This window comes from Nicotiana attenuata, unplaced genomic scaffold, assembly GCF_001879085.1.
Source record: "Nicotiana attenuata strain UT unplaced genomic scaffold, NIATTr2, whole genome shotgun sequence".
Lineage (NCBI taxonomy): Eukaryota > Viridiplantae > Streptophyta > Magnoliopsida > Solanales > Solanaceae > Nicotiana > Nicotiana attenuata.
The window spans coordinates 97598-113675 of record NW_017673232.1 but is presented as its reverse complement, the minus strand read 5'-3'; the positions used below and the strand labels follow the sequence as shown (position 1 = coordinate 113675).

Sequence of the window (16078 nt, the reverse complement as noted above, 5' to 3'; positions counted from 1 at the left end):
AGAGAGTAATTCAATTCATGTCCACTCATAATTCAGGAGAAGCGAGAGACGACTGCCATTAGCTACTGATAGTTCTATCATTCCATATTATAATTTTGCACACATTTGCGACTGTTTTGGACTTGAATCTTATATGAATGTATCTGATTATAATTTGATCACAAGAAAAGCACCTTAGGAATGCTTATCAAAATAAAAGCTCTGAACTTACAACTACTTATGCAACAATGTAGTAACAAGTTGCTCTGAACTTCACTAGTTAAAGGTCATGATTACTAGATTATTTGTTATTAAATGTTACCTTAATACACCATGTCGAAGAGCATTAGTGAGGGCAGTCAGTGGAGAAGTTAGGAATTTCTTCGAGGGTGTTCAAATTTAAAAGAAGTGAAAAAAATTTCCGATAAAGGATGTTCAATATGTGTTATATATCTCTAAAACGTAATATTTTACCTACGTACACAGTATATTTTTCGACGAAGGGTGGTCAGTTGACCATCCTTATGAACATGTGGCTTCGCCACTGAGAGCCACTATGTAGATCCTTCAAAATCCACAAGAAAATTGAATGTGCTTGTACTAGATGCCTTCTTTTCCTTAATAACGGTTATGTCCAGGCAAATTTTCACACACCTCGACTAATGAATAAAGTCCACAAACACGCGTTATGTAATCGCAAGCCATTCCCTTGGAGATATGTAGGATAGGTTTTGATTTATAATTGGAGTTCATAAAAGTTACCTCTTTAGTTATTTGATACCAAGTTAAAAGGTACTTTATCATCTCTAGATTTCAATCTTTATCTTGCTTGAGCAGATGGGAATGGGAAGTGCATTGGACACTTTATGTGGGCTATCATATGGCACAAAGCAGTATCATATGCTTGGTATCCATATGCAAAGGGCAATGTTTGTTCTTTTACTGGTCAGTGTTCCACTTACCTTCATTTGGGCTAATGCAGAACACATTCTTGTATTATTGGGACAAGATATGGAAATAGCAGCCGAAGCAGGAAGTTATGCGCGCTTTATGATTCCAACTATCTTCGCGTACGGGCTTCTCCAGTGTCAAATTAGATTTCTGCAAGCCCAAAACATTGTGCTACCTATGATGCTCAGTACCGGAATAACTACTTTGCTGCATTTATTCAGTTGTTGGATTCTGGTATTTAAATCTGGCCTAGGCAACAAAGGCGCTGCTTTGGCTAACGCGATAACCTACTGGATTAATTTCTTGTTGCCAGCTGTATATGTCAGAATATCGCCTTCTTGCAAAAGCACTTGGACCGGATTTTCAAATGAAGCATTTCAAGATACTTGGAAATATATAAGACTTGCCATTCCTTCAGCTGCTATGTTCTGGTAGTGTTCTTAGTTGATCACGCCCAACTATGCCTTATAAAAAAGACTCTGCGGACGTTGCAAATATAACCCGAGTATTACGCCCAGGGTCGAATCCACAGAGAGTTACCTATCAACCACTATCTTCAGACCCACTAATTCTTCAGAACCAGCTTCCCAAATATTCAAATCTCAGTTGAATGTTCTTTAACAACTACTCTTTCAAGTACTAAATAGCTGTAAACTAAACTAATAAGGTTGTAAACAATTATGATAAAAAGCTAAGGCAATGATTTCCCCTATTGATGGAATCCCTTCTGTTTATGCTCATACAAATTTACCAACACATCTCTCTCAATCATGAACGCTAATCTTACCGTAAATCTCTCCCGAGTAATCACAATAATTTACTATTACACTCTCCCGAGATACACTAGCTTACTTTATTTAGCACGATTCACTTTAGATTACACCCAAGGCTTCTTTATCCTTAATCCCGCCTTTAAACCCGCAATTATAGATTCCTCTAATAATCTAGGAGTGGTGTTGTTCAACAATACCCTAAATATGCACTCTTTTCCAAGTTATGCACACTAAATAGGCACAACTAATTGAGGATCCTGTCAATTAACTACAACAAACACAAAGTTGAACAAATAGAGATTAAACTAGCAATTTGTATTCACATAAACAAGAAGTTCATCACCCAATAGGTTCCATCAAAACCTTAGACAAGGAATTTAGCTACTCATGGCTATGGGAAAATAAACTAAGATTGAATTCATCATAAAAATCAAAAGTAAAGAAGAAAGATGTTTTGAGTATTCTCTCACAATGGTTTTCCTTGCTAAGAAACCTTAAAAATCAATACATGCCTCTCTTGGGCGAAGTCTAATGTTTTAAATAGGGTTTAGGTCTAAAAATCCCGTATTTTACACTTTAGTCCCTGAAGTTTTCTGCGTCCGCCGCGGTTCTGCCGCGGTCGCGGTCAAACCGCGGCTTAAAGCCTTCTCTGAATCTGAATTTATCCGCAGCTATCTTCCACCGCGGTCGCGGTGGAACCGCGGTCAAACCAGTTCTCTGAATCTTCAGGCCTATTTTGCGTGGTGTACTTGGGGAATTTCACAGTTGGCCTCTTTTTCTTCAATTTTGACTCCAAAACTGCTCCTTAGCCTTCCTTATACATATATCACCTGCCAATCATAAAAAGCACTAATAAGAGCATTTTGTTACCACTTTTAGCATTAAAACTACACAAGAAGGTGATTATTTAAGGTGTGATTATAGTCAAATTCACCTATTATCAGGTTACAATTTTGACCTTGCTCGAAATAACACCCCTACGACCATCGGCCTTCGCCAAGAGAGAAGTTCGACCTCGCTCGAATCCACGACGGGTTACAATTTTGACCTTGCTCGAAATAACACCCCTACGGCCATCGGCCTTCGCCGAAAGAGAAGTTCGACCTTGCTCGAATCCACAACGGGTTACAATTTCGACCTTGCTCGAAATAACACCCCTACGGCCATCGACCTTCGCCGAAAGAGAAGTTCGACCTCGCTCGAATCCACAATGGGTTACAATTTCGACCTTGCTCGAAATAACACCCCTATAGCCATCGGCCTTCGTCAAAAGAGAAGTTCGACCTCGTTCGAATCCACAACGGGTTATAATTTTGACCTTGTTTGGAATAACACCCATACGGCCATCGGCCTTCGCCAAAAGAGGAGTTCGACCTCGCTCGAATTAACAACTGGTTATAATTTCAACCTCGTCCGAATATATGTTAGAAATTAACTCCGCCCAAGAATGGCGACTTCAAGTTCGACCTAGCTCGAATACACATGGAAAAATACAACCGACTTCGTCCAAGATGGCGAATCTAATTTCGACCTCGTCCGAATTAAGGTTGGTTCTGCTTGATTTGGCAAATCAAAAGTCAACCTCGCCCAAACACGCAAATTCGAATTCGCAACCAAAAGAGTCAGGGACGCTCATCACAGTGAAAATCAAAAGATACACAAATGAAGACGAAACAACTATTTTATTCAAATATACATGCGTGACAACCGCACCTTACAAAGGGCCGAAACGGACCCTTGGGAAAAGAAAGTAAACAACGAAAGAACAAAAAAAGAACTAAGTGCATAGGACGCAGCAAAAGCTTCACTCTGCATCATCCCCGCTGTCGTTCTCCCCGATATCACCATCATCATCAGAAGGGAGCTCATCCTCATTATCGATACCCTCCCCAGCCTCCGGAGTTGCAGGGTCATATCCACAGGCAGCTCAAGCCTCGAATGCCTTTGCCCGAGCATCTTCAAAGGTAGCCTCTGAGACATCCCCGCCTCCCATAAACCCTTGTAAATATCTCGCTGGGCCTCGGTGTGGACCCATAACTCATATAGGCAGCGTGGGACCGCGGCAGAGGCAGACTTGACCTGGGCCAACAGCTATTCCTTCTCAGCCTCGAGTGCCACGACCCGGTCTCCTAGGCTCGAAGCCTCCCGGTCGATTTCACCTATACGCTCCTCGAGTCGCGCCTCCCTCATCGTGGTCGTAGCCTTGTCAGATTCCTGTTCAGATTAAAGGACGCGGATAGTGTCCTCTAGCGCCGCCGCCCTCGCCAAAGCCGATGTCCGAGCCTCCTCGGCACTCTCCATTTCGGCCACTTTCTTTTCCAGCTCGGCCAACTTCCCCATCCATTCTGCGCTCAAAGCTTCGACTCTGGTAGCATTCTGCTCGAGTTCGATCTGCAGAGACAACACCTTCGCGTGAAGGTCCTCGCACTCTGCGTCAATCCCTTTGCCCACCTCGAGTTCCTCGTCTTTGGTACAGAGAAGTTCCTCGAGCTCACTACATCTGCGGATGGACTACATCAGCTCTTGATCCCTTTTCTCCAACTCTTCCCTGATGGATTGGGTGCCAGTACCCGCCCTGAGCTGCTCGTGCATCTCACGGAACTTGTTGCGATACCGCTGATACTTTTCAAGAATCTTCAAAAAAAATATCCGCCCGAGTCTCGGCTCTGCGAGCACTCTCGATCTCTAGCATGTAAGACTAAAAACAAAGGGAGGAAAGGAATTGGTAAAGATCAAGGTCACGAAGCAAACAAAAAAAAGGGGGAGGGGACTTACCCTTTGGCCTATCGCAGCCACACCACGTGACAATTAGGCATCACTAAAATCCTGGAGAGCTCCGGTTTCTGCGGTAGAGCATAAAAGGTCAAACTGCGGCACAAAATCCACTGTATCTCGCAGAAGTTTGAGATCCGTCGGAATTTCACGTATTCGGGAAGGGCTTCCCGCTCTCACTACAATTCGGGTAAAGCCCTCCTCGAACATCCTAACGTCAGCAGGATCGAGGTCGAATTCGGACTCGTAATCGTCAACCATGACGCCTTTTCCCCTATCCTCGGTCGAAGAAGAAGTACGGTTCGGCCGAGATGTTGAAGGGCTATCCGAGACAACGACGGCATCCTCGGGACTCCGTCTCTCTGCCACACCAGCCTGTTGACCGCTTACAACAGGCGTAGCCTCTGCGGCCGGGTTGGCATCACCACCGGTTTTGGGCACCGGCAAGGCAAGGTTGCCCCTCGAAGATGTTTCGGCTTGAGGAGCCACTTCCCAACACCACCCATCGCCTCTTCGACGGGTCCTCTTCCTACGGACGCGGGAAGATTCACCCGTTGAACGGACAGCAGGAACCGGAGTCTCTGGCAAGGAGTAGACTCTGCACAAACGGCTTCGGCTGCAGGCGCATATTGGGCAGTAGCTCTCGACGCAGGCCGGGCAGCGGCTCTAGGCGTAGGTCGGGCAAGGGGCACCGGCTAACGAAATGCGAGCGAAGGAGCCTTCGTCCTTCGTACCCTCCTTGTCGATAAAGAAAGACGATCATATAACGACAAGGCTAAACCATGAGGCAAAGAATAATGGAAAAACCGCAGCGGGCCAACTTACCAATGAGAGGCTTAGGCCCATATTTCTCATGGAAGGATGCCCACTCAAGAATCCCCATTGTATGGGGGAGAATTGCGCTCACCCACTCGCGGATATCGTCAACCAGCGGGGGAGGTACTCTCTCGGCTGCAAAAGCAAAAACAAGTCTTTTGCAACATCACCTAAAGGAGAACGATCGACGACCGCCTTAAGAGGAATCACAAAATAAACAAAGGAAAACTTACGGGCGAAGTTCCACGTCTCTGGAAACCCTGCCGAGTCCACCACAAGGTGCTTTGTCCGCACATAGAAGTAGCTTTCCCAGAAGCGGCGATTAGCCTTATCGTCCATCTTCACCACCAAACTCTTGGTTCCTTGATGGCGCATGTGGATCATTGTACCCCGAAGAAAATATGGGGAAAAGATGTGAAGCATGTGCCCCAAGGAAATTCCTCGTCCGGCAAGCTCCGCATACTTGATAAGCATGAGGAAGAGTTTGTACGAGTACGGAGAGAGCTGAGCCGGGCACACTTCGTAGAAGCGGCAGAAGTCTACCACCAGAGAGGGGAGGGGAAGCGTGTACCTGATAATAAAAGGGTACACGTAAAATGTGCAGTACCCCGGGCGGTGCAAATGTACAATGTCCTTCCCCGCCGCCGGTACCATTTCTATATGAATTGGGATTCCCCACTTGGCCTTGAGCGCCGTAATCACCGCTTCATCCATGGTCGAAGGGACAGGCTCCGGTTTGTTTCCGGCAGGCTGTTGAAGTCAGTCCTTAACTTCCTCGGACGGGGTGCTATCTCATCCACTATCGGAAATCCCTCGTCTTCCACCACCTCTACTTCCTCTTCAAGAAAGGGTACATGATTTTCCGGCACCGGAGCTTCAACCAATCTATCAGTCTGGGAAGAAGTACCAGTTATTTATCTATCTTGATCGAAATAAACAAGAACAATGAATGAAAAGAAAGAAAGGTCACGTCGAATTCTAACGCAAGCAGAAGTATGAAATACTGAAAAAGGCGGAAGTTTGTAAAATTCTCTCAGGTAAATTGAAAAGCATAACAATCAAATAAGGGATTCCCCCTATTTATAGGAACGCAAATGTCCTGAGCAAGAAACCAGAGAGTCGCCAATTGAAAAACTGAAATGGCACAAAAATTGATATGGTGCCTGGGAAACATGCGCCATAATGACGATGACAGGTATTCATGGCACCCTGAACCGACGTGACGATCCATCTCTAAACTGATGTAACGGTCCGGTAAAGTCCGTGAAGCCTCGCCATCTCACCATGAGGACCTCGTCCCTCGCATGATGTCCAGATTTCTCTTAACTCTTGAATTAACAGGATCCGCTCATCGAGCTCGCCAAAAGGCGACCCCAACGGACGGAGGGACTAACTGTATGGGTCAAAATCTGACCATTAGATGGTTATCATTAAAGGAAACGGTAAGAGGTCGACCAAGCCATGGTCGTGCCCACGAGGCGTAATGGCGATGAGTATCTCGGCTACTGCCGAGATCAGGCCATCAGAAGGCTTATATGGCAGAACGTAATACTTAGGCGAGTGAGGAAGAGTACAATCATGAGAGGGCACGCTGGTTAAGAACCGTTGGGTAAAAGGGGAAAATTGACAATATATATAAGGAAGATAAAGCAGAAAGAAAGGGGGCTGGAATAAAAAGGAAGCTATCAAATAGGAGAAGAAACAGAAGACACGGAATAAACCCCCAAGGGAAAAAGGAAGGAGTCTATATTCTGGGTTACAAACCTTTGTAATCTCCATTGTTGAATCTATAAAGCTAGATCCCATAGTTATCAACAAGATTCATCCCTTGTCTTCCTTGATTTTACAAACACGGAACAATATATTGAAGTTGTAAGCTTATTATTTACATTTAATATCTTTCACTCATTCTAAGATATGTGTATAAACTCGGTCTCTTTGATTTTAATACCCATTGTGCTTAGATCTAAAGTCGATTATATTTGGCTAAGATTTATCCTCTATTTTATCATTAATTGATTTAATTAAAAAGGTTAATACTTTTTGGTCAAACACGAACAAGTTTAAGGACACTGTTCCATTTTTCGGTGGTACACGTTGTTTCGATATACGAGTACATAGAGGAGGCATATATTTAAATTTGCACGAACTATTGTGATATTTCATTTATGTGTCATACTCATATGATGACATTTCAAGAAGAATCATACTGTATAGATTAGGAACATTAGAAGAATAATACATAGCTCATTTGAACCCATTTACCATTACACTAAAAGTTTCCTTTATGTAAGTTTACGTATTATGAATGCAAATGATCACTATAGGTGATAGAAACTAGATGATATTAAGGGTTAGCTATTGTTACTATAAGTAGTAACACTTACATTAGTACATGTTAGCAAGTCCATACTTGAGATCCAATTACCATAGCAAGTCTCAGAAAACTCAATAAAAGTTTAATAAAAGATAAAGGGTACGTTTCAGCAAAGAAAAAGAGAGGAGACAGAAATATAGCATAAGTAAATGATAAAGCTGATGAGGCTATTGCATCAAAAATTAAGTAAATTAAGAAACCAGTATCACTAGCTCTGCCATTGTTAATTACATAATGAAATCATATATGAACCGCAGAGACCAGATTACTTTAACCAAGTCTATTCCTAGCTACTGTTCTAACAATTCTAAGCTAAGCTAGGTAATTCATATTTGTCTTTTCTATTTACATCTGGCGAATTCGTATATTCAATAAGAAATATATAAAAATTTCTTTTGAATATCAATCCTTCAATAAAGCAAGAGACGACTAGAGCTACCCAGGATTCTAGGGCGAAATCCACTTTTTTAATGCATAATATCTTGTGGTGCCATTAGTCGTGCCAGCAAAGTAGCATGACTACACATCTTCTCATAATGTAACGTCTTTCTTTCTGCTCCTTGAGAAACTTTCCTAGTTTTCTACTTGACATCCTCTTCTTCGAGTTACCATCCTTAGCTCCAGTGCTTCCCTTCATCTCTAGTTGAAAATTAATTGTACTCAAGTATGAATGAGAAACAAATTCTAGGTTTTTAGTGTGCCAAGAATTGAAGAATGCAATTGGGTGAGAAGTGGAAGGAGGAATAATAGGTCTTTCTTTTATAGTAGAAGACTACGGTGTGTGGTCCAAGGCATGCAATATTCAGCAAATTAAGAGGAAGGACATTACATTGAAACATGGACCCCATTGGTTGGCCATATAAGAAAAGCTTTCCCTATTTCTTCGAAAGATTTTTTCTTATTGTGTTTCTTTGTAATTTTCTTATTGTAACCTCATGTCCAATGCACCAAGCATATCAATTTTTATAAAATTGTGTAATTATATTTCACTAAAAAATAGTAGTAATTACTAACGGCCTGCTAATTTGAGAACTTTCCCTTCTTTTTTTTTCATGTTTATAAAGGGATTCATATTAATCCTACTATTATTGGCAATTGAAATCCCATCAGTCAAAGCTCACTCCCTAGACTCACAGGTACTTCAACTGCTCTAGTCATACACTGTCGTCAAGATTCAACAAGATCAACTATTTTATTAACAACAAATCTAAGGAGAAGTTGTGATTCAGAAAGGCAGGAGGCACAAAAATATTCAAATTCATATTAAATTATTCATGAATAATAACCTTCAAATGTAGCATTCCTACCAAATGTAGGCATTTTATAAGGAGCATGTCACCTTGAACAGGGCAATTATTTAACATGTCCCATCTTTTGCTCCTGCAGATAACTCTCACTAATCAGCATCCATTGTCTAACCTAGTGCTCGTGTATGTTACCAGGCCACATTTGTTTTTGACAACCAATTTCAAGCGGTTATTTGACCACAATTGCTAAAATGGTCCTTTTCAATGTCTATACACTAACCAAAAAATCAACCACAGTGTTTTTAAGATCAAATAAAGAAATATCTAGAGAGTATTATAGACGCAACACATCAACTGACAAGCTAATAAATCATTTTTATTATTGTCCTGAGGAAGAGTCCTTTTCTTTTCTTTTTGTGGTGTTGAGAGAAGCCTAAATCTAGACTGCTGTCATTCTGTCAATGTCCTTGTATTTCTCCCTTTTGTTTCTAATTTCCTAATGTGAAACTGTTCTTGATACTAAGCTGAGAGAACGGTTCGGACCTTGCTCACTCGTCAATATCAACTGTTGAGATTAGCAGTGATAGTAGTGGTTAGCTGTTAACTGTTAGTTGTACATTTGATTAGTTATAACTAACTTAGACTATGCTGGAGTTAGTGTAACTAGAGTTAGCTTAGTACTAACCATAGTTAGTTGAGCTTACATGTTTTATATATATTCATGTACAGATATTTCTTTGACAGTTGAATGGAATATTACATTTTTCCTCTCTCTTCTAGAATATTCCCTCGGATTCATCTCCTCTCTAACTGACCTTCTCCTAGCTTAGATCTTCAGCAAGTCTACCATGACCGAGCTCCATGGATAGCTGAATCCAACATGGTATCAGAGCCACACGGCCATTAGTGTTGTCCTATTATCTTCAATTTTCATTATCTCGAAGCTTTGAAGGAAGGTCATCAATGGTGACAGTTGACAACACCGAACCAGAGAAATTAGGCCACAATCATCCACTTTTCCTGAATTCATTTGACAATTCAGGAGCTATATTGATTTCGTTGCAGCTGAGAGGACCGGAAAACTACTCTGTATGGAGTCGGGCAATGAGAATTGCAATCCTAGGACGGAATAAGCTAGGATTCATCGATCGCACATGTAGAAAGGAGAATTACGATCCAAATCTCGCCGATCTTTGGGAACGATGCAATGCAATTGTATTGTCTTGGTTGATGAACTGTGTTTCGCCGGAATTGTTGAGTGGAATGGTATACTCCTCAAATGCTAGTGTAGTGTGGGGTGATCTGAGGAGAGGTTTGATAAGGTGGACTGTTCTAGGATTTTTTTCCAGATCCACAGAGAAATTGCTACTGCTAGGCAGGGTACTAGCTCAATTCAACTTACTTCTCAAAATTGAGAGTGCTTTGGGCAGAGTTTGACATTTTGGCACCATTTCCTGGTCGTGATGATGCTAATTCGCGTGAATTTGTTCAATTTATGGTGCGCCAAAAGCTTCTGCAATTTCTGATAGGGCTAAATGAATCATACGAAAAGGCTCGAAGTCAGCTCTTGATGATGGTACCAGTGCCATCAGTGAATAAGGCGTATTCTATGCTGATGGAACGTGAAAGCCAAAAGACTATGGCAAGTGCTTCAACTAGTCTAGATGCAGGGGAAATGGCTACACCGTTGACAAATAGAGTTGGAACTCAGCAAAGGCCAAAGAAGAACTACAACCTTTACTGTGACTACTGTAAATTGAAAGGTCATACTAGGGATATATGCTATAAGCTGGTAGGATATCCAAATGATCACAAGTTCAAGAAGAAATTCAACCCTCAAGGAACAGCTAACATGGTGACTGATCAGCCTGGACCACCAACCTTCACTCCCACTGCACCAACCTTCACACTAGAACAGTACCAACAAATACTGCAACTGCTCAATAGCAAGCCCACAGAAGTTGCAGCCAATGCAGCAGAACTGGAAACGGGTATTATTGCATCCTTAATGACTTGTTTGAATCAAGGTGTGTGGATTGTAGATAGTGGAGCATCCAATCATATGACTCCAAGGTTGGATTTGCTGCATAATGCAGTCTTATTAAATAAAGGCCGTTCAGTTCATTACCAAATGGAGAGCTAGCTGAGATTGCCCATAGTGGTTCAACTAATGTTTTCAAGGATCACAAAATCAGTGATGTACTTCATGTTCCTCATTTTAAGTACAACCTGTTGTCAGTTTCAAAACTCACTAAGGAGCTACAATGTTTGGTAGCTTTTTTTTTTCTATGTGTGTTTCAGGATCTCTACACTAGCAAGGTGTTGGGGATTGGTAGTGAATCAAATGGACTCTACATTCTTAAGGATTGCATTCAGAAGATACCGTTGAATACACTTCATACCACATCTATGTAGACTTCAACAAAAAAAAATCAAAGTTCAATAAAGCTAGGAATTTGGCATTAGAGGCTTGGACATCTACTTATGGAGGCATTGAAGTGAATTGACAAGCTCAAACAACAACTTGGGAATAATGGATCAGGTGATGATTGTTAGAATGTCCTATTTGTCCTTTAGCTAGGCAAACTAAGTTGCCATTCCCAGTCAGTAGGAATAGAGCACAGACTCCTTTTCATCTTCTACATGCAGATGTATGGGGACCCTACAGAGTCCCTACTCATGATAATAAAAGATTCTTCCTTACAGTAGTAGATGATTTCTCTAGATCTACTTGGTTGTTTTTAATGAATGCTAAGGATGAAACTTATTGGCTAATGAAGAGGCTTATTTGCATGGTTTAGGCACAGTTTGACTGTCATGTTAAGACAATTAGAACTGACAACGGATTAGAGTTTGTTAAATCAGATATGAAGTAGTTCTTAGAGTCACAGGGGATTATTCATCAAACTATATGTGTTTATAATCCACAACAGAATGGTGTTGTAGAAAGGAGTCATATGTATATATATATATATATATATATATATATATATATATATATATATATATATATATATATATTGGAGTTGGCTAGGGCATTGAGATTTCAAGCTGCAATCCTATTAAGATTTTGGGGAGATTGTGTTCTCACAGCTGTACACATTATAAACAGAATACCTTCCATAGTTCTAAAAGGGAAGTCTCCCTATGAAATGTTACTCAATACTCCACCTTCAATTGAGCATTTAAAAGTTTTTGGATGCTTGTGTTATGCTGTGAATGTGAGAAGACAGGATAAATTCTCAGCTAGGGCCCTACTTGCTGTTTTTATGGGATATTCACCCACTAAGAAAGGATACAAACTATATGATCTGCACTCTAAACAGTTCCTGGTCAGTAGAGATGTGATCTTTAAAGAGCAGATATTTCCTTTCAAGCATATGAAGGTGTCTTCCACTCCTATCTTTCCAGTCCTTGAGCCAGTTGAAGCAGGTGATCTGCAATCCATACATGATGCATCTCTGCCTGCACATGATGAACTCCCATAAATGCAGAATGTCCATTCCATACCTGAAGAAGTAGATAATCCACTGGATGATCAAGAAGCAGGTATCTCACCTGATGCTCTCCATCCATCAATTGATGAAGCTACTGAGGATATCTCACAACATCAAGGTACCATTGACACCTTACCTATTGCAATCAGAAAACATCCCAGAACTACAGGTGCACCAAAGTGGATGCAGGATTTTGTCTTATCCTCCTGTGTATATCCAATGGCACACTATGTGAACTATGCCAACCTATCTCCTTCATATGCACAATGTCTCCTAGCTCAGTCTTCAATTGTAGAGCCAAAAAACTATGCTGAAGCTGCAAAAGATACTAGATGGGTGACAGCTATGCAGCAAGAAGTGGAAGCCTTAGAAGAAAACAACACATGGAACATTGTTAATTTTCCTGTAGGCAAGTCTCCTCTAGGTTACAAATGGATATACAAGGTGAAATATAGAGCTACTGGAGAAGTGGAGAGATTTAAGGCCAGGCTTGTAGCCAAAGGCTTTAATCAACAAGAAGGCCTAGATTACAAAGAGACTTTCTCACCAGTGGCCAAAATGGTTACTGTCAGATCGATCATTATTGTGGCAGCCTCTAAGCATTGGTACATCTATCAAATGGATGTGCATAATGCTTTCTTGCAAGGAGATCTCTTTGAAGAAGTCTACATGCAACTTCCACAAGGGTACATTGCCAAGGGGGAGTCCAAGGCTAAAGTTTGCAAACTAAGAAAGTCATTGTATGGCATGAAACAAGCCTCCAGACAATGGAACCTAAAGTTAACAGAGGCTCTTCAGGACCTGGACTTTGTTCAAAGTCGATTACTCTCTATTTACACAGCAACATGGCTCAACCTTAGTAATTGTATTGGTCTATGTAGATGACCTTCTAGTCACTGGCAATGATACAGCCTTGACTTAGACCACTAGAGCCAACCGACAGAAGAAGTTCATGATGAAGGACTTAGGGGAGCTCAGGTTCTTTCTGGGTATAGAGTTTGCTCTGAGTAAAGCTGGTATCTTTGATAAACCAGAGAAGGTATGCTCTGTTTGATTGCGGATTCAGGCCTAGGGGGAGCCAAACCAGTTTCTATTCCATTGGAATGTATTCAAACGCTAAAAACAGTAGAATATGATGAAGTTGTGGGATGTACCAATGCAGATGATAGCATTCTGGGTGACCTTGAACCTTACCAAAGACTGGTAGGAAGATTACTGTATTTGACTATGACTAGACCTGATTTACCCTATGTTGTCCAAGTACTGAGTCAGTTCATGTATAAGCCAAAAAGATCTCATATGGATACAGCTTTAAGGGTGATCAAGTATGTGAAGAATGCACCAGGTTTGGGGTTGTTGATGTCTTCAGAAGGGTCTAACAATCTGATTGCATATTGTGACTCTGACTGGGCAGCATTCCACAGTCTAGAAAATATGTCACAGGGTACCTTGTTAAGTTTGGAGATTCCTTGATCTCTTGGAAATCTAAGAAGCAGAACACAGTGTCCAGGAGTTCAGTAGAGGCAGAATTTAGAAGTATAGCCACGATTGTTGCAGAACTCTCTTTGCTAGTTCGTCTATTCAAAGAGCTAGGAGTTGCAATTCAGCTGCCTGTCTCAATGCACTGTGACAGCAAAGCAGCTATCCAAATAGCTGTTAATCCTATCTTTCACGAACGCACAAAACACATTGACATCGACTGTCATTTTGTGAGAGAAAAATTACAGCAAGGCCTCATTCAGACTCAGCACATCAACACTAAAGCACAACTGGCAGATATTCTCACTAAGGGCCTTGGGAAATCACAACATTATCTTTTACTTAGCAAGCTGGGAGTTGAAAACTTGTTCCTACCCTCCAGCTTGAGGGGGAGTGTTGAGATTAGCAGTAATAGTGGTGGTTAGCTGTTAAATGTTAGTTGTACATTTGATTAGTTATAACTAACTTAGACTATGTTGGAGTTAGTGTAACTAGAGTTAGCTTAGTACTAACCATAGTTAGTTGAATAAGTTAGTTGAGCTTACATGTTTTATATATATTCATACAGATATTTCTTTGACAGTTGACTGGAATATTACATTTTTCCTCTCTCTTCTAGAATATTCCATCAGATTCATCTCCTCTCTAACCAACCTTCTCCTAGCTTAGATCTTCAGCAAGTCTACCATGGCAGAGCTCCATGGATAGCTGAATCCAACATCAACCACACACACAAAAAAAAAGGTGTTAAGAAAATGACATTTGATACATCCAAAAGGTGCGACCTAACAGTCAAACGAAGAGAGTGAAAATCATAAGACTAGTATTTTGAGAGACAAAAAAACCTACTAGATTCTTTTTTTTTTCCATCAGCTTAAGTTTTGGTGGACAAAACCACTTAACACATGTATGAGTGGAATGTGAGATATCCCGTGAAATAGTCAAAGTATATACAAATTGGATCTAACACCGTGTAACTTAAAAAAAAAAAAGAAAAAAAGGAGTTTGGGGGGTCAATGTTCAAATAAGTACGGACCATAGCATGGAAAAGAAGCTAAGGAAAAGGAAACATGAGAGATGAGGAGACAAGGCAGATTAAATTACACTCTCAAGTCCACAAGTGCTTGTGGGGTATGAAAATGTGGGATAGGTTTTGGTCTAGGGATTCCAATCTGGTTTCTTAAGTATGTAGCAGAAAAAGACACACTTGTACTGTAGAAAGGAGGACATGTTCGCACGTGAGTGGTGACCTTCCAGTTAATATGATAGACATGTTTCTCATCTTCCATTATTGTGGCAACCTTATTTTAGCCCGTTGTTAATGTTAGATTAAGGAAGATTATCAGATTGAAATATTTAATATGATAATCAAGATATTTAATTTTGTAGGAGAATGTGGATATTAATTCTTTAACTGTATCTAGAGGAAAATGAATTAAACGTGTACTACGGATAACAAATTTCTATGATTTAAATATTTTAAAATGTTTGAAGAAAATTGTCAAAAAGTACTGTTAGCCCAAAATGCTTCAGAGTCTTGATCTTATGGCTACATAAACATGGGTTGATCTATTTGGACAATCTACTGGGCTTAACAGATTTAGGCCCACAGATTCTGCTAAAACGAAAAGTGATGAAGAGAAAAAAGCCCAAAATATTGGGAACGCCGTTGCCGGGGATCGAACCCGGGTCACCCGCGTGACAGGCGGGAATACTTACCACTATACTACAACGACCTTGTTGCAAAGCTGTTCAATGGTATGTATAATATATGATCGTCAACTGTTTACACGGAATTCTGCTCGAAAGTAGCTGATAAAAACTTCCACTATTAAAACGAAATTCTACTTTACCTACAACCATGCAGCATATTTTTAGGGAGGATTTCATAGATGAAATAAGCAAATGCAAGACAAAGGAGTCGAGATGGATCATTCACATAGCTTTGAAATCTTTGATAAAACTTAATAGTGGCGGCTAGCTGCATCTTTGTTTTCTTCTTTTATTTATTTATTTCTTTAATAGATTAAGTACTTCTTCTAGCTGAAGTTATCCTGCTGTCTTTGAAATTCACGGATTACACCAAAAGTAGACGTAATTAACAATATGCTTATCGGGAACTTGGAAGTTGAAGATAGCGTGGAATTGAAAGAGTAATATAATTAAGAGATTAAGTCTAATATTTCT

General features: G+C 40.8%; 2 protein-coding genes and 1 non-coding gene across 4 annotated transcripts; 1 reads left to right on the top strand and 2 right to left on the bottom strand.

Moving 5' to 3' along the window:
• The first annotated feature begins 822 nt into the window (after window positions 1-822).
• Window positions 823-1365, top strand: LOC109215789 (protein DETOXIFICATION 16-like). The gene has a single exon (XM_019379898.1). The coding sequence runs from the start codon at window positions 823-825 to the stop codon at window positions 1363-1365; it is 543 nt and encodes a 180-aa protein (XP_019235443.1).
• Window positions 1366-8161: 6796 nt separating this feature from the next.
• LOC109215788 lies at window positions 8162-8740 on the bottom strand. 2 transcript variants are annotated; one of them, XM_019379897.1, is made up of 2 exons: window positions 8702-8740; window positions 8162-8263 (listed from the first exon to the last, which is right to left on the bottom strand). In XM_019379897.1, the coding sequence occupies exons 1-2, from the start codon at window positions 8738-8740 to the stop codon at window positions 8162-8164; spliced, it is 141 nt and encodes a 46-aa protein (XP_019235442.1). The 2 variants fall into 2 exon arrangements, with proteins under 2 accessions (XP_019235442.1, XP_019235441.1); XM_019379896.1 differs by lacking the exon at window positions 8702-8740 and having other exon boundaries at window positions 8162-8305.
• Window positions 8741-15555: 6815 nt separating this feature from the next.
• TRNAD-GUC lies at window positions 15556-15627 on the bottom strand. The gene has a single exon. It is a non-coding gene; the product is annotated as a tRNA-Asp (tRNA).
• Window positions 15628-16078: the final 451 nt, after the last annotated feature.

Bases quoted from the DNA above. Each gene is read 5' to 3' on its own strand.
- LOC109215789 (XM_019379898.1), top strand. From the start codon at position 823: ATGGGAAGTGCATTGGACACTTTATGTGGGCTATCATATGGCACAAAG.
- LOC109215788 (XM_019379896.1), bottom strand. From the start codon at position 8,305: ATGAAGGGAAGCACTGGAGCTAAGGATGGTAACTCGAAGAAGAGGATG.